Genomic DNA, 27,282 nt, shown 5'->3' on the forward strand with positions numbered 1-27,282 from the left:
TCATATGACAAGACAGCATGCATCCAGCCCTCTAGGCTTGAGTGTGTATTATTTCAGTTATATATATATAACTGAAAAGTTTCAGTTGCATTTAATCAGTATTTGAAATACTGCATTTCAATTACTGATTAAATGAAACTGAAACTTTTCTCTGTGATAATGATATATGCTCTTTCCTGGTACCAGCTCCAGTACTTCTGTTCGTACTTTATGGATGATATTGAAGATTGGGAAGGGTCATAAGAATAACGAAAATAACTGAAATGTGTTTATGTAGAGTACATTTCAAAGTTACCAGCTGCTCTTAGTTTCCTTTTATTCCTGTCTGTGTTCTACTTTGCAGAGCAAAGCTTGATGGCAGAAGTTGGTTCAGTCTGGCTGGAGAAGTGTTTAACAAGATTCTGGGGCTGGTGACTGAGTTTTCACAAATTCAAGCTGGGAAAAAGGTGGCAATTTTTATTAGGGAAGACTCAAGTGGTGGTGAGTTAAGATGGAAGAACAGAGGATGGGTTTCTTATCATTAAAAATGCACATTTTACTATCATTAAAACCAGGGTTGGGTGCTTTTTGGAGAAGTGTGTTTTAGCCCAAACATATATATCTAGTTTCAAGTGGTAACTAAGTCAGATGTGAGTTCTGCAAGAGACTAGCCTGGAAAATCAGAGTCCCTTGCCCCATTACATCTAGGAAAGCTTTCCCCAAACTAAAGGTCTCAGTAATTCCACTAAGAAGCTCTCATAAATCTGTGATGTGAACCAGGACGGTACAAATACTGTTCTGGGCACAGGGCTTCATGATACTACATCTGTATTGGGGTGTTTTATATCTCTCTAAAAAGTCTCTTAAGTCAGTGACAAGCTGGATTTTCCAAATTTGCAGAAGCTGTGGGACATTGTAACACAAGGCAACACAATTGAACAGGCACTTTCCCTCTTTGCTATACCTTCTTTTCCCACCACAAGTAGAAACAGAAGTAAATTTAAAAAAACTCCACCAGAGAGTTGTTTTAAAGACTGAGATAGATTCTCCTCAGTTTGCACCATGTTATTCTGTAAAAATACCAGCATTTGCTTATTTCCTTCACATCTGCAACATGATCTGCTTATTCCTTTCCTGTACCACAAACATTTTGCCCCATTCTTCTAATAAAAATATGAGAGTAAGAACCTCTCCTTATTTCTCTAATACCAAAGTCACTTTTGCTGAAACATTCTGCTTAGCCTCCTTGATAATGAGCATATGCCATCAAGATTAGTTTGTTCTATCAGCAGTCCTCCTTTGTAATTTAGGTCTTCTGGGTAGAAAAATTACATTCTGATTCTTCTCTAGGTATTGCTCTCCTAAAAAAAGTCATAACTGAAAATAATTGCCTGTATATCATACTTATGTCACAGTTGCTTTTGTTGGCAGTTTAACTTCTAAAGATAATGTATAACTGATCCACTTGTGATTTTATTTGGTAAGGTGTTGTTCTGCCTCAGGGTATAACCTTGACAAAGATTATCTGCAAATTATTAGATCTCATAATCTTATTAATTGTGATTGGCTAATAAAGTCAATAAAGTCCATCATTCACCAGAGGATTTCTAAGTCACTGACAACAAAGAAACATACTGGGAGGCAACTTCCAGTGAACTTCTGTTGGTTTTCTTCCATTTTCTTTAAATGTACATTAGATAACATAGTGCTATACCTCCAGAAAGCACAGAATCAGCAAATTTATCAAGAAAGTCACTTGCACTTTTGCATTTTTAATTGCAACTATACCACTTTTAGGCTTTACAGAAATTGAAGGGATCAGGTTCATGCCGTGGACTTGATTAGAGTGTTGCCCTTCTCTTTGGATAGGTGAGTACTGGTGATGTAGGTCTTTAGGCAGTCACTGTGGTCTAGTGATGTGGTCTGATTTTCTTCTTCCAAAATGAACATCTAACTCTATTGCAGACTGCAGAGTCTCACTTTTGAGGTCCAAAGAGGGTGTGAAGTGAACTAAAAGATAAGCCTAGGCAAAGCTGCTGATGCATGACTACAGGGCACTACTGTGACTCATATTAGACTTAACACTCATGAGCTCAAGTTGCTGTTGGTTTCAGTAGGTACTAAGTTAGGCTTGAAGTCCAGCTTACCTCTTCCAATCCCCTTGCTGCCCATGACAAAGGGGCAGTCACAATACACAGGTTGCTGTGCATAGGACAGGCCCATGTTCTATTTATGTATTCGTTAGAGTTGAACAACTGTTTTCATAGAATCATGGAATGATTTGGGTTGGAAGGAACATTAGAGATCATCTAGTTATGACCACTCTGCTATGGGCAGGGACACCTTCCACTAGATCAAGTTGTTCAAATCGTCATCCAACCTGGTCTTGAACATATCCAGGGATGGGGCATCCACAGCTTTTCTGGGCATGCTGTTCTAGTGTCTCACCACCCTCATAATAAAAAAACACCTTCCTTATATCTAATATAAATATACTTGCTTTCAGTTAAAGGACTTTGCCCCTTGTCTTATCACTACAGGCCCTATTGAAAAGTTTGTCTTCATCTTTCTTATAAGCCCCCTTTAAGTATTGGGAGGTTGCAATTTGGTCTTCATGGAGTCTTCACTTCTCCACACTGAATAATGCCAGCTCTTTCAACCTGTCTTCACAGGAGAGATGCTCCAGCCCTCTGGTCATTTTTGTGGCCCTCCTGTGGACTCAGTCCAAGAGGTTCATGTCCTTTCTGTGTTGGGGTCTCCAGCATTGAATACAGCACTGCAGGTGGGGTTTCACCAGAGCAGAGCAGAGGGTCTGAATCCCCTCCCTCACCCCTCTGGCCACGCTGCTTTTGATGCAGCCCAGGGTACAATTGGCTTTCTGGGCTGCAAACACACATTGCCAGCTCATGCCCAGCTTAACATTCACCAACACCCCCAAGCCCTCTCAGGGCTGCTCTCAATCGTTCCATGTCCAGCCTGCCTTTGTGGTTGGGATTGCCTCAAGCCAGGAGCAGGACCTTGCATTCAGTCTTGTGAACCCATGACATTTTCAAAGGCCCACTTTTCAAGTCTGTCATGTCCCTTTGGATGGAGGGGCTTCAGGCATCCCCTTGACAAGGGTTATTTCATAGTATCATCAGTGAGCTGTGAGAGAGTTAAGGACAGATATTTTAAAAATATTTACAAATGCATTCTATTCAAGTATTTCATTCCTTTTTCCATCTTCTTCAATCCTTCAATCAATGTCAGTCTCAGAGTGAATCCAATGCATACACTTTCATCTCTTTGAGTACTTCACATATGCACTTTTATCCATCCTTACGTCACCAAACAGATCTTGACACACAGACAGGCTAGAAGTGAAATGATTGCATACCACACCAGAAGAGGTAGAAATCAATGTATTTGACATCAGTGACTGAAATGTGTCAGAAGAACTTCTCTGAGCTTTGAGTCAGACATTTTTTGAATTAGAAATTGAAAGGTCACATAGTGCAGGGACAGGGTATGGATGAAAGAAATTGTTTAAAATCGAGGAAGTTTTGAAAATTAAGGTGAAGGTCACTCAGCGTAAATACTTTCTTCCCTTTTTTCAGAAGTCAAACATTGCTAAGAAAAAAATTTGAACTTGCTTGCTGAAGAAAGACCATGCTGTGCTGTGCTGTACGTATAGTATTCAAGGATACACCTTCTTTTTTATCTGAGCTAAGGTATTAAGTAAACAGAAAGCAGTAAACTCAGCCAGACATGCACAAAGACGTATCCAGCAGGAACCTCCAGAGACAGAAAATGTTGTAGAGGTACTTATTTTTTTATCTATTCCTTTTAGAAGAGTAGTAGGATTTTTTTTTAAATCTTCTAGGTGTTTTCTTAGTAAATTAAAACTTTTGTGTTTCCTGTTTGTGTTTTAAAAGACACTGAGCTCTGATTTATGTTTAGTGATGTCACAGGCAATCGGCTTTTCAACTGATCTCCTCAGATGCAGAAATAATTTTAATAATTTTGCAGTTGTTAACATTTCCATGTGGTTTGCTAGTTTTTTTGTTATGTTGCCTTAATTTCAGGGAGGAAAAAAAGAGCGCAGAATTTAAGCCAGATGTCCAGGATTAATTCCTATTATCTGGGAAGTATTATGTGTAACTATCCGTGTAAAGGAGACACATAAATCACATAAGAAGCTAAATGTTTTTTAGATAATAGATTTAAAGTAGTAGTTTAAACAAGAAATGTTTATATTGTTTACAGACTCATTTGAACTTCATAGGTTATTACATTCTATGTTTTCTGTATTTTTGTTCTGTCTGCTTTGATCAAAAACCAGAACACAATCTTATTTAACTTCTTCTCTTTCTTCACTGATATCTCAAACTCTTGGCCTCAAAACCCTAGAAAAGCCTCTTAATGCAAGAGATTTTTTGCCCCTTCAAATTTCTGAATTTTTTTATCTATCAATATGATAGATATGGTGATGTATGAACCTATTTTTTTAGTAGTGCAAGGACTCTTATTCATGAAAACATACAAAAAATACAAAAGTGCTCACAAGTTTCTTTTATTGACATTTTATTTTTGAGATTATTTCTAGAAAACTCTTTCCTTTTGGTTTCTTACTTGCCAAAATCTGAAGCTGCTTGGTAAATCTTTCCCCAGTAAAAATCCTAAACTTCTGAGCACTTTTACTTGTAGGATGGGTTCGACTACATTATTTTGGAAGCAGCAAATTGCTATTTTTTTCAGCTCTTATAGCATTTGAATAGGGGTTGCAAATTGAATATACAAATTAATGGATTATTCTATTTCTTCTATTTCACACTCTGCTTTTTTTTTTTTTTAATTTTGACCTTTTAAAAGGTACTAATAGTTCTAAATTTGAAGCAAATAAAACTGAAATGAAGGACCACCTTGTGGGTTTGTTCCCCTTTGGGCTTCACATATACTAGAAGTGCTTCACTAGTTAGAAATTCTAGTGAACAGTACTGGCAGATTTTCTGAGTCAGCATGTAAATGTGTAACAGAGACATGCTTTAGACATTTAGTCATGCCTGTATGGACAAAGCAAGGGATAGCTCTACCAGTGCTACTGAATTGTGACTGCACAAAGGGCATCCTGCCATCTTCCTGTAGACATTCCTCATTCTGCTCTTCCATGGTAAGTGAGCCCTGGCTCACAGCTGGACATAGGCATGGTTACCCACATTTGTATAGCCCATGCTATGGTTGCACAACATGGTACCATGATCTGTTTCTTAAAGAACTGTTAAAAGGGCCATAAAAAGCCATGTTTTATTTGTCTTACTACATTCAGGCTAAAGTAGGATCTGAGGGGGAAGAGAATGCAGTGAAGAGTCAATAATTAAAAAATTTATGATCTGTCCATACAGTTCCATTACAAGGTTTCATTCAGAACTGCTTTTCTGAGGCTGCATTATTTATCTGAAATCTGGATGCTGCTAGTGCTACTTTTCTTTTGGGAAGAGTAGAAGTTGTGAGAAAACTGAAGTTTATCTGACTTATTACTTAATTCTAAACAGTGTTGCTACTGATTAACATAGTTCAACGTCTCTCATCTTTGAAGCCTTATAAGAACACGGATATTATAAAACAATTCCACATGGTAAAAAAAAAATCTATCTCATATCCAAAAATGTCATTGACATCTCTTATCTTTGAGGAAACAGGATTTTTCTCTCAGGATAACCATTGCTTCATGTACTGGAACTTGGCTCTGGGAACTCTGTTTATTAAGTTTATTAAACTTTTTATTACATTTTAATTTCAATGGAACATGGGTTCAGAAGCACAGCTATTGGCAGATCCTTTGGGACTCAGTCACTAATGTTGCCTTTCGGTTTAGGTGGATGTGGCCAAAATAGTTGCTTAAACAGAGGGACAGACATTGCTTTTAGATGTAAAATTTTTCCCTGATTTATAAAGCTTTTAAACTCTAATAGTATAAATGAATGGTTTAGTTTATTTGTTCTTTTCTTCTCAGCCTTATTTGAGGTGAAATACCTAGCCCTCACCAAAAATTTACTTCAGCAAAATCTGAAAGGTTTACCCAGAGAAAAATTGTAGGCTAATGAATTTATGGAAAAAATATTTCTTGTATGACTCCTCCAGTATGTTATTACAGAGTAAGCATGAATTTAATGCTATGCTGGGTATTACTCTGAATTTGAAACGTATGTTTCACAGAAACAGATTATCTTGTATATTTTAGACAAATGCAGAGTTCAATAGAAATTCAGAAGACCAGGAAGGAGTATCAAATTGATTTTTCCTGGTTCCAATAGTTTGTAAAATGTGAGAAATGTATTTTTTCTGCAAGATTAAAACTGCTTCAAGGAGAATTTTTTCTGTACAAAATCACCTGAACATGTGTCCATAAGCAAATTGAAGAGGCAATACAGGTAATGACCAACAATGGTATTTGTTGGCAATGGAGTCACATGTTCTTGGAGCTTCTGTAATGCACTAGATGCAACATCCCTCTATGAGATTTTCTTTGAGTTTCCTTCCAAATTTGCCCTAAACCAGGACAGCTGGTCATCTATATGATACAGTTCTTTGGCCAAGAATGTTTGTACTTTTACAGAATTGGATCTTTGGCGGAAGGCAGGCAAAAGGAATTCAATCTTTTCTGCCGAGTGAGGATACTTTATTAAAATCATGTGATCTGGAATTATGATTAATACAAAGAATGAGCACATGAAAAAATTGTTAGTTGAAGTAACCTGATTCTGCAGCCCTCTAACAAGGTGTGTCTCCATATTTTCTGCACACATCTCATTTCACTCAGTTCTGTGTCTTTCATCTCTGATCATAATAAGTGGCCTCTGAGGCAAATGAGCTCTGTGTCTTGTTAGCAGTTGGTGGAGTAGCTTACCAGAAGGGCAGGCTTCAGCAGATAAGAAGACTTCTCTAGAAGACTCCATTGGAATCCTGAGGAAAGAACAAATTTTTGGGAGTTGAAATAGCAGTGTACTACCATCAAATACCAGATACATTACTTTCTGGAAGATAGCGGTCCTTTTGCCAAAACTCTTCACATTTTTTATGAGAGCTAATGGGATTTATAGTAGGAAAAAAAAAGTGACATGCCAGTCTGGGCTGTGTTAAGCCCCATAGTGGCTCCATTGGTTCAGAGTCACTATATTGAAATAACAGTCTGGATTGGTATAATTTAGCATGAAAATTTTGATAAAGGTAGTTTTTGTAAAGAGGTATGATGGGGTGTCTAAATTATACAACAGGATGAACCACAGACTTAAAGAAAAGGAGACTGGGAAAGACCTCAAGACTTCATCTTGTGCATTCTGAATCTCCAAAAGAGAATCAACAGTATCTCAGAAATGAAAAAGGATCTAATTGTCTTTACTATTAATAAGATTTGCTGAATATTTAGCATAACCTTCAGTGTCGTACTTTGAACCCATCACTTTGTCTGCTACAGATAAAAAAAATATAATTCCTCCTTATCTCCCTAGAGGTACCTTTGTAGATGATGGTTCTCATATGTCTAGTTGTCCTTCTGTTCTTTAAACTGAGTAACCCAAATTCTTTCAATCTCTCTTTCTTGTGACTTTTCTTTTTTCCCAAGACAACTGACCATGTTCTCTGCTTTGCTCTGGACTCTTTCCAGTTGGTCTGCCTTCTCTTGGAACAGTTTTGCTTGAACAGGACACAGTGCTACTTGTTGCTGTGCTAGACAGAAATATAATAGGAGGCATTCCTTAATGTATCAACCAAATACACAATCAAAGCAGCTTCTCTTCCTAATATGCAGTTTGCATTCTTGATACGATGAAATGCTACTTATTGTGAATAACTTGTGACTGACTAGTACCCCTCTTATCCCTTTTTTGGCAGAATGGCTGCCACATTTTTATGAACTATTATCCTCCCTTAGAACCTAACACATGTAAACACAACTGCATTGTAATGTGTTTTCTCCTACAGATAATTTATCTTATTTGTCAAAAGCATTCTGAGTTTAATGTATCATGCAATGAGTTTAGTGTTCACATGGGCTTACTGCTATCTGTGAGATGGAAGGATTGTTCCTTTATCCAAATCATTAATGACCTGCACCATTACTCTGCCCAGAATGGACCCAGCTAGAATCTTACTTATTATATTTTTTAAGTTAGATAGTGAATGATGAAAAACTAATCTTAGTCTGTGGTTTTGCTTGGATTTGTTTTCCTTGTTTGTTACCTATGCCCAGCTAGTTTTTCACTCTTCTAGAAATAGTTTCACTTTAATATACTTTTGAAAATGTTATGAGTCAATGCTATAATGTCAATACCATTATTAAAATTAAAACTTATTATGTGACCTACTGCATCTGTATTTGTGAGACTTGCCATGTTACAGAAATTAATGGCCAACATGCCAAAAAATACAACACAACGTAGCTTGAGTATCTCCAACCTTTTATGAATAATCTATATTTTCATTTTTTCTAGTTTTTTTTCCAGAATTGATCTCTTCTTCATTTCTTGACTTTATAAAGCAATGTAGCACTGTGTTCACCACTTCACACATTTCTCATACAACTTCTGAGGGTTTTCAGACAAAACCAACAGATCTGACCTTTCTTCTCTCCATTGCCAAGGTACCTTAACATGCACTTCCTCAGGCTCAGATGCCAGTCTGTATAGTACTCACTTCACCTCTTCAGCAGGCAATGAAGGAGCCTCCTGTATGTGTGCAGGGATGTAGGTTCCTATATCAGTCCAGGGACACTTAGTACATCAACCACAACTAGAGAGCTCTCCTGGAGACATGCTGTAGTGGTATAATTGAGGATGATGTGAACTGCAGTATATTCAAATTATTTTTGGTCCTGTTCCTTTCCTATTTTAGATAGATTCTTTCTTGCTGAGTTTAGTTATTAGTCATGTAATTACAGTTCACCCTTTTATGAAGAATGATGGAAAATGTACATCAGCCTTCTGCAAGTGAACTATCACTAGGTTTTTCTTTTCCTTCCAGATTTGTTTTCTTGCTACCTCTTATATCCATTGCTTTTTGCAGTTAAATTTGTGCTTTATCCTTTATGATTTGGTTTCAGCATCTACTGCTATTCTTTCATACTAGTCCTTAGGAGTTTGACCTGGTTTCCATTTTCTGTACATTTCCTTCTTGTGTTTCAGGTCACTGAAGACTGTGCTGCTTAGCCAAGTAGCCAAGTTGGTCTCTGACTATACTTCCTATCCTCCTACTGTGTAGGACTGTTTGTGTTTGTACCCTAAACATAATTTCTTTAAGGAAGTGCCAACTCTACTGAATTCCTTCTGCTTTAGCCATGTCTCTCATGAGAACTTACCTTCCAGTTCCCAGAGTTTATTGGAGTCTTCTTGTATAGAGTTCTTTGGGTTTGAATTATCTTGCCTCTTGTTCTCCATCTAAAAATAATGCATATTATCACAACACAATTACTCTCAACCAAATTACCTTTGCCCTCATATTCCCAACCATCCCCTTTCTTGGTTGCTTAGCAGGCAGCCTCTTGGCAGGCTGCTCTTGAAGCACTTGGCAGTCTCTAACAGCTGCTGTAGACCCTGCGCGGGGAGTGGTTAAATGCTGCTCCTTATACCTAGAGACAGACACAGCACAGTGCTTTGGAAAGGGCAACTGGAGATGCTCACCTAAAGATTCTCAGGGAAACGCTGGCAACTTTTAGTGGGGCTTTTAATCAAAACAGAGACAAATATAAAGTGCACAAAGTGTTTCAAATGCTCTCCTGTGAAAGCATCTGTGTGGATACAGAAGCACTTTGCCCAGCCTTAAAGATCAGGTAAGGAGAACACAAAATCTTTCCCCTCTTTCCTTTCCATCCCTAAGCATAAAATTAAAATGACATGTTTCTCTGGACTGACATTTCTTTGTCTGAATCTTTGTTGTTTGTTTAGCATCACTCAGAGGCATGGGAAATCTCCACTGAGGCTGTCTGATTGGTTAGTAAAATTGGATTGTTAGTAGCTTTTCCTGTCACCATAATTGTGTAAGTGTAGGCAAATCTCTGCAAAAAGAGATTTCTTTTTCAGAGTTGGTTGGGTTTTTTATTTGTTTATATATTTAGAAATTGACATCAAATATTTTGAAGCATAAACTGAGACATTGTTTAGCTTTTCAAATCACTCTGTGATGAAATGAATCTACAGAGGATTTTTTTGGCAGTCTATTATTCATTGCTATGGCTTTCCTCAGTTAAGAAGTTGATGTTACAGGGATTCTGGTGCCTGAAATGAAATGACAATGGCTTTCATTCACTTTCTGACTTTTTTAAGGGTGGTATGCATCTTGATTCTTCTAATTTCAATACAGTTTGCATCTACATAGGTTTTTGTCAAATTTCAAACATTTCAGCAGAAGTTTTATCCTCAGGCCAGATATCTGCCTGAGGATAGTTTTTAATCCCTTTGAAAAAAAATAATTTATTGATTTTTATACAGGAAATCTGTGTTCTTTTTTCTTCTCTTAAATTATTCCAGCGACCTTTTCTCTAAGAAGTTCAGGTACATTGCCGATTTTGAAAAAAGCATTTCAAAAATGAGGTTAAGAGTTTCCTCTTGTACATTCTCAGTGGAACCTCTTCTGCACAGGAGAATAAACAATTCATTTTAAAGAACAAGCATGAGTAAGATTTCTAGGGAGAAATTGTTGGGGATTGCTGGCAAAATAGATTCAAGGAACAAAATCAGCAGGAAAATGTGCCTTGATGGCTAGTGAGAAAACTGATGTGGGAAGGAAAGAAAAGGAAAATGTATCAGTTTAGTTTGGCAGATACTAAAATAACTATAGAAGCTGAAGTGTAGAGCCTGGAACTAGCTGAGAACAGAACTGAGAGTGAGAAGCAGTAGGGCTGTGTGGGAATCTTGGAAGTAGAAGGAGAGACAGTTCTGATGAGCTGGGCTCGGAAGTGTGGTGGTTGGAGGGGGGGCTGTGAGGCTGACTGAGGAGACAAAGGGAGGAGTCTGGCAGGAGGAGCCAGCAAAGAACTAGCTTGTGCATGAGGAAGGCTGAAAGCAGAATCAGGGTGAAATCTGATGAGTGTTTGGGAAGCTGGAAAACAGGATTTGCTGGGCGAGCTGCCTGGGGACGATATGAGGAAGGCTTTTGGAGGTGAGAATTTGCTGGAGATTGGGTTAAAGTTTTGCCTGAGGAGTAGAAGAGACTGGGAAAGATGGGGTCACACCTGGGATGGGGGCTAAGGGAAAAGCTCTGGTGCCCATGCAAATAAATATGTGTTGAGCAGGAGTGTGGGAGTGCTGCTGGACAGTGGAGTGCAAAGAGGTGGGGTACCAGGAGAGGAAGGGTCTGGGCAGGTCATGCTAATGCTGGGAGCAGGGGAAGCAGGGACAAGCTGTGCTATGGACCATTTTCCTTCAGTGCCTGGAATGGCATCCCACATGACCAAGTCTCACTGTTTTGTTGCTGCCAGGAGGTAAAACTGGTGAGTTTAAGACTTATCACTGTTGATGCTGGGTTTGTTCAGAAGATAGCAATCTGCTGCCACTATTGGTTATTCCATTAGAGTGAGTATCATAAGACTGGTCAGGGGAGCTGATTCAACCCTGAAAATTACTTTTGTGCATGTTGTTGTGATACTTCATGAATACTTTTTTGAGTACCTTTTCAACACTTAGTTTTTAAAGAAACAAAATACTCTACACAACTTGACATGTTTGGTTCAGAGGATGAACATGTTCTTGAGACACTCAAGGGCTGTCCAGTAGGATCCCCACTATCTGTGTCAGATGAAGGAAGGTGTGCAGTGAATCAGGCAAGAGTTTTTAGGAGGAGAGCTTGTATTCTTTGTCTGCTATGATAATCCCATGGGGTGTGTGGTACCCACCTTTTCAGAGACTCATTGACTGACCATTCTCCATTTTCTGGATACTTGAGCAGAGTCTGGAAACCAGATTTGCAGATTTTTCAAGCATTTCTATCTGTAACTGAATCCAAAAGACTATTTTGAACTTAGAGTGTAGTGTAACATCAAATGCTCTGAAATGTCAAGTCTTTAGTTTCAAGACTGTTCTGCCAAAAGCCAGCAGACACTTCATTTTATACTCTCTATGATTTAAATTATCAGTTTAATTCTACTGTCTCCAAACTTCTTAATTTTTGATACTGCAGGTGTCATAATATGCTATAAAACATGTTTCATAGAAACAGACTTTAAACATAACATTTCTGCTGAACAGCTTGCCCTGCAACACACAGGAGAGCAGAAGGGAAAGAAAGAATAAGCCTAGATTCATGTAGGAAGAGAGAAAAAGGTGTACACACATTTTGTCAGTAAGTGTCAGGATGTTTCAGGCAAAGAGGTTATTTCTGTAATAACAGAGCAGACACCAAATCACTGGTGATAGGACTTGCACATGATTCCTGTAAGGGAGTTTTTGAAGGAGTATAAAAAAGAAAGAGTGGGGGCTAATGAGAGTAGAGGTATGGATTCAGACAAAATTAGTTTTGGATCCTGAAAATAAGGTTCAAAATCTAGACTAAAATGACAGGAGAAGCTGGAAGAGATAGGAGCAAAAAGGAAAACCATTTAAACAGAAATGCTTTGTATTCACTGGAGTGTAAAGAGGGAAAGAGAGGTCATAGCTGTCATCAATTATGGTTAAGGGGTACTAGGGGTGGGGACACAAGGGTATAACAAGGTGAACAGTAAACAGGAGTTTGCCTGGGGGTGGTGTGCTAAGTAAACAGGACTTTTACAAACAGTTTTGGCAGTATTATTTGGTGTGCAATGGCAGGAATAAATGAATCAAGCTTGCACAGGGAGGTGAAAAGCAGGAGGAGACAAAGAGGATCTAGGGCTGAGACAAGGCAGGTAGACCTGAATGGCAAGGGAAACATTGCTATTATTGACATTAACTGAGAAGAGAAACATGGGAGGGGACACTGAGACATATGCAAAGACAGAGAGTTAGTCATACATGTGACAAAGCAGAGGGATTTTGAGGCCCATCTGCTACAAAACTAGCTTGGGGGAGATCATTCACTGCCACCCTGGCCAGAGTGCACTGTTCTAAACTTTTCTTCCGTGCTTCTTTTTTCTCCTTTTTCCTTCTTTCCAAGTTTTTTAGACTTATCTAGATTCCATAAAAGAAAGCAGTGAAGTTTGTTCTGTGATTGGTTTTGCAAGATTTAAATGGCACTTGACAAGTGCATAGAATTTTGAATTAAGTGTTTAGATAAAAAGGTCTCACAGCCCATTACCAGATGTCAGGCACCAAAAGCAGTAACAGGGTACTGCCCAGTTCCCTGGGGCTGCTTCCCCTGCCCACAGTCCAGGACCCCATGTCAGCCTCCTGAGGCCACCAGTCCCTGCCCCAGTGATGCTGCAGCAGAGCTGGCATCCAGCTTCCCAGGTTCCAGCCAGGCTGGGCCCACCCACGAGCTGGGTCTTCTCACTGAACACATCTCTTCTAAGAAAATCAAAAGTCTGTGGCCTTTCTGTCTGAAGTTCCAGGAAGGAAAAGAAATACAATTTTGATCACATACTAAGGGCTGGGTTCCAGTGCAAGAGTGACTGCAGTGCATATAGTCTCATTCCTTTTTAAACATCTTTGGTAGTTTATTGGATAATTAGCATACTGCTTTCTGTACTCATTTCTTTGAATTTGTTTTTCTTCTTCACTGAATTGTACTTTGTGTCTTTTTCAGTCCACTTCTCAACCTCCCTTTTGCACAACCTAGAGCAGGCTACAGAAACTTTCTATTTCCCTTGGGCCCCAGCTCTACCACTTTTCCTTGGGTTTCTGTTTCCTGCCTCTCTCTGGGAGCTTTTCTGTCAGACTTGCTGCTGCCTTTCCCCATGAACTCTTTTTTTTCCTTTTCACTTTGGTCCTTTTCATCCCCAAACTGGCTCTTCCTTTCACTTGCTCTTTTGGACTGGTTGGTAACAGTTTTAGCACACTGGCATCATAACTGGTGTTGGCATCCCTGAAAGGGAAAACTTTTAGGAGTGATTTTAGGTGAAAAATGTAATGGCTCTGTAGGTGCTTCATAAACTTAATCCAAAAGCAGGGGCAGCAGAGGAGAAAGCAGAAACTATTCCTTTGTTATCAAGGGCTAATGACAAGAGGGGCTACCAATATGATATATCAGAAAGTAAAGCTGAGCTTTTAATACTGCATGAGAAAGTATAGATAACAAAAAAGCTTGGAAGGTAAGACAAGGAGATTACATGGAATTAAGTAGAAAAGGAAAAGCTAAAAGGCAGGCATAAGTGGTATAATGAGAATAATAAACAGATTAATGATGGCATCAAGGAAGGTATCACTACAGTTGATGAGACCAGAAGGAAGTCTGATGCAGTAATGGAGGGCTGAGGTGACCACAGAACAAGAGTTTTAGATTGTGCTTGTAATGGAAATTGTTGCTTCATACCCACCTCAGGGCTGTGTTGGTCTGTAGGCCGCCCTTGTCAGCCTTTTCCTCAGGATCTCCCAGCCTAGCCCATATGTTGTCTCCCCACTGAGCTTCTACCCATTCTCACCTGACACCATTCAACCCTTGCTGCAAATGAGATGATGTTAAATGCTGTCTCTTATTGGCAAAATGACCCAGATAAGACACTTATTCTAGCCCTTGGCTGTCTGTAACTTGCATGAGTTTCCTAACCCCTTACTGATTTTCCACTTCATGGACAGGCCAGCCTGGCTGCAAAAGCTCCACTTTCTGGGGTCCTTCTCCCTCCTGTCCACCCATCACAAACTGTACAGAAGCAAGGGTGCTGCAGATTTGGTCAAACAAGAGTCTTGCCCTTGCAATTCACTCTGATAGAACAGCACATGCAGAACTGCACCTAGAGCTTGGTTTTCCTGTTCAGGCTGTTCTTGGGGGCTTTCTACCCATCATCCCCTCCTCACCTTCTATGTACCCATGCACATATCAGTATGTATGTATTTGCAGTTGTCTTTTTGAAAGGACTTAAGTACAGAATGGGGTTCAGCAATTGAGAATGTTATCTGTTTTCAGAGATTTTTCCCTACCTTCCACTGAGCTGCTGTACTGGTACTTTCTTTTTCTTCTGGCTTCAAATGTATCAGGAACACAAATAAGTATTGTTGTAATTTCATTCTTTTAGTCTGGAAAGTTCCACTTATCAAATGGGTGCAGAGGATTGTCCCACATGCTCAGCTCTGACCAAGGTATGTCTGTGAAAAACCAGCTTGAGACACACCTTTCTAAGTTTATCAGAATACTTTAAATCATTATCAGCCTGCTTAGTTAGTTTACTTGGAGCAAATAATATGCCAGTGTAACTGATATTAATGTGTTTTGGAACTATTCATGTGTGTGTATATATATGTACACATGTGTGTGTACATGTGTTTCTGTACTTGGGTAATAGGTGCCACACAAAAAGACTTAACATTATTCAACATTTCCAGCTATAGTACTTCTTACTGTTTATGAAAGTATAAAAATATTTAAAGTTTTTTTTTTTTGCTAAATTTCTTTGAATACTGAAGATTTTGTAATTGCAATGGTTCAGAAGCTCCAGGAGAAGGATTAGGGAATGCCATATTATGAATCATTATTTCAGCAGTTCAAGGATAGAGCAGTGTACAAGTGCTACCTATGCAAGGCAGTGTAACCTATTCCTTTGGTGCGTGTTCTGGAAATAAATCTGCATGGCAGGAGGAAGAACTTCAGTCTGAGTGTGGATGTGTTGGGTCATGTACTTGTGTGACTATTATTAAAACATATTTGACTGAGTATTTCCCAATTGAAGGAATACTAGAGATTTTCTATCAGACCTTGTTTTGGTCAGGGGGAAAGGAACTCATTATAAATCCAAAGCTGGTGGTTGGACAAGTGTTACTGGTTGTGGTGTAGCTACACATGCTCAGTTAAAGTACAGACCACTAACAGACATAGAGAGGAAGGTTGCGGAAGGTCTAGTATCACAAAATGTAAAGCAAGAATGAGACAAATGAACCAATAAAAAGCAATTTAACAGAAAAAATATTCCAATAATGTCATCATATGACGATTTTTGACACCCCGGAAAAGTACAATACAGAGATAGAGAGCAGTCTCAGAGATAGAGTGAGTCTCACCTGCCATGCATGGGATGTGCAAGTAGGTTGTCAGCCACCTCCATACCCAGTGTACCATGTAGAAAAGGGAGATGTTGAAAGTAATTAAAAGCATAAATTTGTCAGAAATTTCTTGAAGTAAACAGGATGGGAAGAATACTTTATGGTCAGCAAACTTGACAACAAAGATATGAACAACAGGATACAATGTTTTTGGCTTCATTACTTGCAGTGTGTTTATCAGGAAGAAAAGAATCTTTGAAAAGGAATTATAGAGGGCCTTGGTGGAATTATCAGCAGTGCAAAGAAGGCTTGAATTCAGTAAATATTTTTAATTTTATGGGGACTTCAAGCCTTTTTGCCATTTTGTATGCACATGAGATGATTGGCATTGATTTCTCCAGTAATCTATTCCCCATTTCTTACCACTCTTTGCTTGAACAATTGCTCTGGCTGTTCTCATATAGAAACTTTGGATTATGTTACAGGAAACAGATGTCACCAGACTGACTTACTATTTTTGCTTGGCTTTGGTTGATTAAGGCAATAGCACTGATGTAGTGGATTTAGAGCTGTATAAAGCATTTGACATGACAGCATGTTCTGGCTTAGGTGCTAGAAAGACATCAAAACAGCTGGACACACAATGAAGAAATTAAACACTAATTAACTGACAGGCCTCAAAAAATCTCCTGATAGCAATCCTTCTGAAAGACTCCTGCAAGAAAGATTCAAAAAATCTCCTGATAGCAATCCTTTTGAAAGAATACTGCAAGGATAATTCTTGCTCCCTGGCCTGGCTTACTCTTTAGTAATGACCAAAAACAAGTCCGAAAATTATTTTTGATGCAATTTGCAGAATCCAGTAAGACATGCAGATATTAAAAATATCAAGCCATAGCTCTGTATAATTGATTTATAACTATGTGATCTGAAGAACAAGGAAAAAACCACAGTGCAGCGTAAGGCTCTTATCTGGAAGACTTTATGCTTAATTAAAATTTTTTTAAAAAATTAAAAAAAAATCCATCTCCCTCTCTGCTTCCCTCCACTATGTACAACAAGAACAGTGCAGATTAATGACTTATATTTAATTTTTAGGATCTTCTTTTCTGGAAATATGTAAGATTCAAAGAGATATTTAGATCCCTGTCTCCCTGTCTCCTGTTTTGTTACTTTTCAGTAGAAGAGGTTTCTGCTTTTTTTGTTTCATAAGTCTTATGATGCTGTCTTTCCTTCTTGCCTGGGGGAGCCCATACTGCTGCCCTTTAATTACAGCAGAAATACTCTATTCAGTATGAACTTGTTGTGTTAATAGACTCACCATTCCTTTACTGATGAATGCCTTGAAGTTACCTAAAATCACACTTAATTCAAGGTAGGATGAGGGAAAATGCAAAGAGAAGTATTAACTCATTACATCTTAAACAGCAAACACAATTACATGGGAAAGCCATTAAAAAAAATAAGGAAAAGTTCATCTGATTTACTGACACTGACACCTATGGGCAAAGGTGCTTTCCATTTTTGATTTTTTCCTTCCTTTTTAATTTCCAGGTGACTTGTCCCTCTTTGACAAAATGGATCTCAGAATTTTCTTTCCTCCTCTTCCTCAGGTTTCCCTTAGGTGATTTTCATCAGTGGAAACTTTGCATTCCACAGAACTCCATACTGGGGTCTCACATCTGAAAACATCTTCCGAAGAAGGCTTTGGACTTCACCTTAAGGTAGCTTCATGTCATGTTGTCCTCATTACTTGAGGACAATGTTAACTCTTACTGCCAGTCTGCTCTGTGAAGTTTTCTAAGGAGTCCAGAAAGATTTCACCTGTCAGCTTGGAGCTTGTTCTATGCCTTCTAATGGTCTGATTGTTCTCATGAATTTAATTAAAGATTCTTTTGTTTCCACAATTATGCATAAGTCTTTGAAGAGGAGTTGTCTTCTGTGTGTAACTAGCTCTTAAACATCTTCTTTCCCCCAAGGAAGCAAATTTCTTCTATTTCCCTGTGATGAGTCATTGACGTGTTTCCATATGAAATATGTCTTATAGCAGATCTTATAGTCTCTACTGGTAGTGTAATTATTAAATATGCATGATACAAGTATAATAATAGGGTAAAATTAATCTAGTTCATTTTCTGATTCCTGAGACAGGTATGATAACATTTCTTTTCTGAAGTGACAGCATTTAAAATGAATGAAGCCCAACATCTTTCTCCTAGGCATACTCTAACAGGGAGTCCTTGTATAGAATTGTTTAGACTCATATTGATTTTAATTGCTACACAGTGTAAAGTTGTCTCTTCAAACTGCTTCTGAAAGAGAAAAAAAAGGGAACACTCAATCTTGGCCCTTATGAGATCAATGAACAGCCTGACTGACTTTAGCTGGCCTTGAAAATGGCCTCTGGTGCATTAGGACTCAAGGATTACATCGTGAAATGAGAATTGATGTACAGTGAAAGAAAGGTTAAAGGCAATCTTCCCATGACCTTTCCTGTAGCCCTTACAATGATCTTATACAGCCAAGAGAATGAAAAAAATAAAGGCTAAATGCCATTGTGTCTAAGAATGCTGCATTAATTTGTATTACTATTGTAACATTTTATTGTAAATATGAGTAAATTTTTAATACAGAGATAGTGAACAGTGTCCCTCTCCATTCCCTAGGTCATACCTACTCTAAGAGAGATTTAATTGTCCATAATGCTGCTAACTCTATGAGTCTGCAGATATTCTGGTAAAAGTGTGTGATATCAAAATCACATATCAGCCCTGAAAGGAGGAACCCTTGGGCTCAAGTACAGTTTCAGCAGTGTAACTGGTACCAGAAGTGCTCCTATCATATCTTGCAAAAACAAAATAAAATAAGAAAAATTGGGAAAAAAATAAATTATGTCCTAGAGGAATCTAGACAATGATGTGTTTGTTGCCAGCAGGTTCAGGGTGAAAACTTGAGAAATAGGAAAGGAAGACAGTGCTGTTTGACTTTTTGATTGTGCAGACTTCATGGAACAGAAAGAGAATGATATGTTTGCCAGTAGTTATTGTTTTGCACCTAATTTTGCAAATTCCAATAAAAGCATGCTTATGAAGACCTCTCTACTGGGGGAAACAGAGTAAGATTGCACAGAGGATTTAGATAGGTCTCTCTCCATGAAGTGCCAGGAGAAAATGAGTGAGCACAAGAGAGAATATATGTTGTGTTGGACTGCCTTCTTTCCTTCTGTCTGGGAACATGGAACAGCTCCTTTTCTGTTGTTTACCACTTTCTGCATTTCCTATCATACTGAGCCATTTTGGGGCTCTCCTGCTGCAGCAGCAATGGCAACAAACATATATGCCATGCAGGGTCTTTGGAGAGGGAAAATGGGAGAATTCAAGTTAGTGGTGTGGATTCTCTGCAGGAATAGGAAAGAGTTTCTCCTACAATGATGTATTTGTCCAAAGTACAAAGCTTCAGGGCAATAAATGGAAATAAATTCATCCTGAATATGTCCTGGTCTTTGTGGATACACCTGTTACATTTTATAAAGATCTTTGTGTTCCCAGATTCCAAAGATGATAAAAAAATACAACTTTGTAATTCTAAATGAAGTTATTGTTCCCCAACAGCTTTAAAAGACAAGGGAGTAGTATTTGCTCACAAGCAGTTCACTGTTCTGAAAAAAGGAAGAATTTTGTAATACTTCAAAATGAACATATTACTTATCTATTTGGTTTAACAATATAATTGTGATGAGTCTTTTCCGTGAGAGAATTTTTTCTTATTAGCAAAATCTATTTTTATAGGGCTTGAAAAGTCTTTCTGCTGCCCTAAATTCTGTAGGAGATATACATGTTATCTTTGTTATATCAGTCATACAAAATCTAACCTGAATCATCTTTCCTTGTTGACAGAAAGACAGATTTCCACTTTAGACACCACATCATTTTCCTTCGTGTGAGAATAACATGAACCAGAAGGTGTTAGTTTTCCTTCTCCCAAATTTTGTATTTGGAATATTTCTTTTTGGGTTTTTCTGTAGGAGACAAAAAACCCTAACAGGTGAGTAAAGAAATTACCAAAAAAATTTAATGTTTTTTAGAAAGAGAGACACCTTTTCCAAATGTGTTAGATAGTAACTATAAAGCCCAAGATATAAACAATATTATGAAAATATTCAAGGCCTAGTCACTTATCACTATGGTAGTTATCTCAGCAATATATGAGAGGAGAGCACTACAAAAGCATGATATTGGAACACCAAACTTGCTTAGACTAGTACTGCTAACATATTGAAAGTTTTCATTTTAATAAATGTTTCACTAGGGAGGATAGTTTATTGCATGTTTGCCATGGTCTAGTCCAGTTACAGTAAAAAAATAATATTTTAGCATCCTCGTTAGATTTTGTATGCAGGGTGATAGAGTGCTATGATTGTCACAGATAAAGAGATTCATACAAGCCTATTTCACTGAAATGGTTTCAATTTCTTCCTTGGTTACAGATGCTTTTTCCAATCCCACTGAAAATTGGCTGGCAATTCAAAACGGTCGGAAAAACACACTGGCTTCTGTCTGCCTGAAGAATAACCTCAATAAACCAAGAAGTAAATTGGATTCTCATGTTGCAAATCAACTCTTTGTGGAGCACAAGCATAAATTTATCTACTGTGAGGTGCCTAAGGTAGGCTGCTCCAACTGGAAGAGAATTATTTTTCTTCTTCAGTCAGACTTGAATGCAGAAGCTTCTGAAATTGAGCATGACAACATCCACCATACCTCACTAATTAAAAGGCTGGTGTCTTACCCTCCTGCCTTACAAAAGGAATTTCTAAGCAATTACACCAAAATTATGTTCACCAGACATCCCTTGGAACGGCTGGTTTCAGCTTACAGAGACAAACTCCTGCACTCTGAACCATTCTACAGTACCACTATTGCTAATGAGATTAGGGCAATGTTCAGGAAAAATAAAAATTCTCCTGAAAAAGTGAGTTTCCAGGAGTTTGTCAACTTCATTATAGCAAAACCACCGCATACTCTTGACATTCACTGGAAACCGATGTTTCTGCTCTGTGATCCTTGCAACATTCACTATGATATTGTGGGTAAGTATGAAACCCTTGGCTTGGACTCTGAGCATGTTCTGAAGGTGATTGGTGCACCAGAGAACCTGCAATACCCCAGCTTGAAGAGATACAGCTCAGAGAAACGAACAGATGGTGATATCACCTTAGAGTACCTCAGACAGCTGACCTCAGAACAAATTGAGAAGATAAAAAAATTGTATGAAATGGATTTTTTTTTGTTCAACTATACTATGAAATATGAGGATTATTTTCCCCTGAATGACTAATGCAGGTTAAACAAAGAACAGTTTCCTTTGTACAAAATGGGCAGAACTTGTCCTCACAGGTGCTTGATCGGTGGGTTGGTGGCTGCTGCTGAGGTTATCCTGGAGTTTGTAGATATGGTTTAGCATTCTAAGCACTCTTATATAAAATCCCTGCCATGATCTCTTGTTCCATGCAGACCTTGACCTATTGAAATGATTGTCTTCCTATTGATCTTTAACAGCATATGTTTGTTTCATGAAAACTGTTCATAAATTATAGATTTTGGTCCATTGGTAAAAGACATGGGAAGGATGAAGAATGTTGTATTTCACAATGAATATTTTAGAACACCATTTTTACTTTTTTTTAATTAGAAAATTGCATAAGAAGCAATAAATAATCTGCTTGATAGTTAAACCACTCTGTCTGCAAGAGCCTTGGTCATAAATGCTGTAGGAAAGAAGCAAATAACTTCAGATGTTTGAAGCTGCATTACACAGAACCTAATGCCAGGATATCTTCCTGTGTAGCAGTGCTCTGATCACAGCCCATCAGCCTCATCCTTCAAGCAGCATAGTTGTCAGCATTATAGTTCTTAAAAATCTTCTGATGAGCAGATCTGGCATTCATGGTGACCTTACAAACTCTTTTCACCAGTTTTGTAAGCATTTCAGCAGAAGGTCTGAAAAATGCATTGGAGTTTGTTTAGAGAAGTAGTTAGAGGTACCTTCTAAACTGTTCAACCAGGGTGGTGCATGATCTAAAATCTCAGTGGAAAGGTGTTTCTTATTTATTCTCCAAAAGCACTTAACACCCAGACAATGGACAGGGCAGTGAGTGCAATGGGGACAATGTTTGGGCTTTCCCATTTGTACTGCTGGAATCCACAAGCTCCTGGGACTTACCTGAGCATGGTGCTTGGGAGGAGCTGGGTAACCTTAGACAATACATTTGTTCTACTTGTTGCTTTCTCACATTACAAGAGAATGACTGCAAATAAATTGTGGAGTTATGGTGAGGGGAACAAGGAACATGGGAGGAACAACTCAAAGCATTACCCCCTTCTTATGTTCCTAGGTGACTTTGGTTTGAGATCACTGAGGGGTCTATAACTGCTATTATATTAAGAATGAGATTTGTCCCCATTAAAAAAATCTTTTGTCTAGTCAAGTTCAACTATTAATTTGTGACCATATTAATTGTAACAAGTTTCAGCAACTAATTGTGACTATTGGCACCACCTCTAGGGGATGTCAGTCTCTCAGCAGCTTATTTGAAAATCTCTCAAATGCACTTAGTTCCTCTCAGCTAAATCTGCAGCTGCTTAAAGGCTGGCAGACTAGTCTTGGACCCAAAGTTGGCTCTCAGCTTCTCATCACACAGAAAAGGACAGATACAAAATAAATTAACCACAGAGTAGTCACCAATCTGTAGAACCTTTGCTGCAAGCAGCATGGGCAAGGGAGAGGGAAAAGGAGACTGTGAAAAATTGACACAATGGAGGGTTTGGAGGAGCCCCTCCAGTGCAGGAAGTGAGTTGCAGGAATTATCTGCTCCAGTGGGAAGGTGCAGTGATATACGACATCAGCTGAAGACAGTGATCAGGCCACAGTGACAGGAGAGGCCCAGAAAGAAATGCTTTCTATCCCCCTTGACAGCAGATTGCACACAAGCAGGACTAGCATTCTGTGCATCTGGCAGGTCTTGCCTGGCTGACTGTTTCCTAAATGGGGCACCTTTGGAACAAGGAGAGATTCAAAGTGAGAAGACCAAGCAAGAATAGCAAAACAATTTGGGAAAAAAAAAAGCTTATATTTTATGCAGAATGATTCATATTTCTGGATCTTACCCTCACCATCACCGTATTTGGTGTCCCCATAAACCTACTATCCCCTGATATCGGATTGTTCATGCCACCCTGGCAACTCTGTAGTTCATGTAGGTTTTTCTTTTTCTTTACTTGTTAGTTTTGTTTAGTCAGAGGAAGCTGGAAATTACTCCCATCAAAGTTAAGGGTATGCAGAAGGATGCAGTCTCTCTTTCCTGAATCACAGCTACATGCTTCAGATCATGCAGAGGTAGAGGGGAATAAGATTTGCTTCATAACTCACTTCTACATGAGAGATCTCTCCAGAGCTATATCTGAAGCTGTAAGAATATCTAAAAATTCATGAGTACTCTGGCACCCTCATCCAGCCTAGGAAAGCTCTGAAGAAATGTTACTGACAGAGTTTTATTGATGTCTTTGCTATCAGCACTCAGTGTTAACACCCCCCTCCAGCTTCTTGCTGTTAGATGTGAGTGGCTTTCTATTCTTATTTCCTTTTTCACAGGTTCAAATATTGTTCCCACAGTGGTTGCAGAAAAGTGATGGCTAATTCATTCATCACAAGCATTAGTCAGTAGCAGAAGGGTATCTATTAAAGCAGAAAAATCTCTGTAACTATTCACAGCAGGCTTTGAGTTTTGCTATTTGCCTACAGTGAACTGTAAGTAGCACATTGCCTCAGCTCACTGGCTGCATGCTGTAGCTGGGTCTGAACAAAAAAAAAAGCAGCAGAGGACATATGTGTGCATGTGTGCCCATATAACAGGGTGTACTGTCTTTCCTACAAGTGCACTGTCCAGAATAAGGCTCTAAGCTGAGCTAGGCTCCCTCCTGACTTTTGCCCAGAGAATAACCCTCAGTGGAGCTTCTTTCCTTTGGATGCTAACCCTTGGTGGTGTGTTCCTGGGAGGAAAATGGATTCTTGCAGTTGGGAGCAAAGGTGGAGGCAGTGTGGTGAGCTCTGGCCCTGGGGAGGATCTGAATGGGGAGGGAGTGCCATAATTAATCTTCTGATTTATTGTTATATGCCTGCAATACAATCATTGCAATGTTCATTTCTGATTACTTTAATAAACTGTAGAGAGTTAACACATTAATCTATTTGTTCATCCTTCTCAATAACATCTGCTTGAAAAACAAACCTACCTCAAATTGTTCTATCAAATCAAAACAAAGGCTGCACACTATTAGGCAACAATCAATACAAAGCTGCTTGCCTCTGCTTTGCTACATTAATATGTCTGACTCACAGAAATTTTAAAGAATTGAAAGAATTAGCAAATACTAATACATGCTCCAGTTTGGAGAAAAAATGCAAATAAGTAGAAAAAAAGAAAGAGAAAGAAAAAATCTTGCAGAGACTTTTGCCACTCTCATAGAAAACCTCACACATGCTTTCAGGCTAGGTGTCCACAAACCTGACATCCCACTTTCTTCGTGGAAGTATAACAGATCTAACAGATGATCCATGTCTGTCAGCAATGAAGACCACGTCACCAGGTGTTCCCTCCACTTTAAAAACAATTATTCTGCCTGCAAACAGTCCTAATTTTTCACAGAGTTTTGAACTTGAGTCTTAACAGATAAACTGTGATTAGTGATTTCTTGCTCAGAGAAGTTCAAAGAGCAGGACAGCTGTGAACAGAATAAAAGGTGTGAGCGGTGAAACTTCAAATGTCTGATGTTCCACAGAAGTGTCTCTGACTAGTGGGAAGAAGAGGAAACAGCACCCATGCAAGACATTACACTTCAGACAAACTGCAGAACTCACAGCTACAAGGGGATTCCATTTCTGTGTTTAGAGTGTTAAAAAGTCAAAAGCTTTTACCTTGATGATAGCCAGGGGTTTTTTTTGGCTTGTCTGTCATAGAAGTAGAAAAAGAAAATTAAACAGGAAAAGAAAAAGGCACCAACACTCCATGACCCTGCCTTTGGCCTGACATGATTTCTCTCTGTCACAGCAGTTCTCACCTCCCTTCCTTCCAGAATTATAATTTAGGACAGGATTTAGTATAAAACAAAAAGTTATTGAATTGGGTGACAGACATGAATCAAAATGAATCAAAAATAAAAACAGGCAGAGAATTTACCTGATAGAAATGTCTGAAATTTCAGGAACTTCCTCTTGCAAGTTCTGAACAGGTATCAAATGTACACAGCGAGGCAGTTGCAATGATGCTTCTAGTAAGAACTATTTTTATAGAAAAAGCTCAAGTGATCGTAAATCTCAGTCAGTATACTGAGGCTGATATTCCAAATGAATCAGCAGAGCAAAAATGAGTGATGTATAACAGCATTAGGCTTGTGAAAAGGAAATGGCTTCACACTGTTTCAGCACTACCCATGTACCTCACCTTTGCTCACCACAACAAAATCGCTTCCTTTACATCTTCAGGACCCTGATTATGGCTTCTTTTGGAGATGTACCAAAGATCAGCAAGATGAAAAGGTTTTCTCAAAAAGTCCCATTCCCCATAACCCTGTAAAGCCATTGTTAACAAGACTATGCAGCATTTGTGGAGTCCCATCAAAGGAGCAACAATCCAGCCACAAGTATGGCTCAGAGCAGAACTTAGCATGAGTACCCAAATTCAGGTAGGCATACTCCAGTTTATATTTCTGTTCTGTAGCAGAACTAGGGGGAAAGCTCTTTATGTACAAATCTATGACTATATCCTGACTCTTACCTCACTTGATTGTGTTGTCCTCCATTTTTTCCCAGATCCCTTCTTCAGTATTCCCCTGGGCTTCATGTAGGGACTCCTGCCTGAGTTCCCACAGCTGGGAGCCTCCAAACAGGTGCTACAGATGCGAACTTACTCAGGCACAGATTGTTGTCAGGTGAATTTGCATTATTACAACTATTTTCAGAAGGCTTTTTATGTCAGAAAGTTCTTCAAGCACCTGCTCCACCAGCGAGATATTAGCTACTACAAGCTGAGATGTAAATATAAAGTGAAGGATGTTTTGAAGGCAATCCACCCCCTTAAAAATAAGTTCATCTTCTATTCAGATAGGTTTAGTGGTCAAGGAAGAATGCTTTTTTGGGGATTTACATCAGGTTTCAGAGGCCTCTGTTAATCATAAACCAAAAGCTCCAGGAAACTTTCTTTCATGAGGGGCCATCATTCTCTGCAGGGTTAAGTTTTGTTCACCCTCAGAGATCTGTTAAGATTGGTCCTTAGGGATGCCTGCATGGCAAAAGAGCCCCTTAAGGTTTTTAGCTTGAAATAAGCATGGAAAAGTAGAGTGACAAATTTAAGAGAGAATCCACCTGACACCTGACATTAAACAATTGATTTTAGGTCCAGTCTATCTCAGAAAGACAGCACAGGCAAGAAACAAACACAGGGGAAAAGCAAACAAATTAATATAAGCAGATTATTATCCTAATGATAACTTCTGGCTAGGAACTTTAACTCAGGACCCTGCCCACAATGCCAGCTGCTGCCTGCAACTGGCCAACAAAGCTCTTTGTCAAACAGCTTAGCAAGCCAATTTTTCAGGTTTTGCATGCTGGCAATGTTTCATTTCTGTTCATCTGTGCTGCTCTCCTTTGAATTCTCTACAGTTCCAGATGTTTTCCAGCTCTCCTGGAGCACCCAAGCTGGATGCAAAAGTGTGACTTTACAGATGCCACATAGATTGAAAGTATGAACCCAGGTACGTCACATATTATTAAGTTCCCGTTTATACTCTCAGTTCAGTGTTAATTCAATGCCAACCCTTGTAGGAACAAATCACTTATTGTGATTTAAAAATTGAACCATGATACTTCATGAAAAACATCCCAGGACTTGAGACGTGTATTCTAATCCAAGCTCTTGAACCTGGACTGTTCAAACTCTCCAGCCTGAGTTTTGGACGTTGGGGTTTGTTTCTGTTTCGTTTTGTTTACCTGTTGGCAGCTAGGATCCTTGGAATTTAGGCACTGAAACCCAGGCCCGAAGTCTTTGGAGCAGGCATCCAATTACCATCCGCGTCCATATGGGGCCATCTGGTGGCGAAAGGGGCTCGGCAAGGGAGGCTCTCCTGGGCAGAGGTCCCTGATGGGTGCTATGTTTCAATTCTACTAATTTTTTTCC

At 38.9% G+C, this 27,282-nt stretch overlaps 1 protein-coding gene across 6 annotated transcripts; it reads left to right on the top strand.

The window, feature by feature from the left end:
* The first annotated feature begins 9,592 nt into the window (after positions 1–9,592).
* LOC118687439 (carbohydrate sulfotransferase 9-like) lies at positions 9,593–26,759 on the top strand. Of its 6 annotated transcripts, none has more exons than XM_036384411.2 (5): positions 10,990–11,109; positions 17,666–17,776; positions 19,949–20,096; positions 20,539–21,141; positions 25,920–26,759. In XM_036384411.2, exons 3-5 carry the CDS (start codon positions 20,003–20,005, stop codon positions 25,952–25,954), a joined length of 732 nt encoding a protein of 243 aa, XP_036240304.1. In that variant the 5' UTR covers positions 10,990–11,109; positions 17,666–17,776; positions 19,949–20,002; the 3' UTR covers positions 25,955–26,759. The 6 variants fall into 6 exon arrangements, with proteins under 6 accessions (XP_036240301.1, XP_036240302.1, XP_036240304.1 ...); XM_036384407.1 differs by lacking the exon at positions 25,920–26,759 and adding an exon at positions 15,092–15,155 and having other exon boundaries at positions 20,539–21,789; XM_036384408.1 differs by lacking the exons at positions 10,990–11,109; positions 25,920–26,759 and adding an exon at positions 9,593–9,781 and having other exon boundaries at positions 20,539–21,789.
* The last annotated feature ends 523 nt before the right edge of the window (positions 26,760–27,282 follow it).

Source organism: Molothrus ater, chromosome 6, assembly GCF_012460135.2.
Source record: "Molothrus ater isolate BHLD 08-10-18 breed brown headed cowbird chromosome 6, BPBGC_Mater_1.1, whole genome shotgun sequence".
NCBI classification, from domain to species: Eukaryota; Metazoa; Chordata; class Aves; order Passeriformes; family Icteridae; genus Molothrus; species Molothrus ater.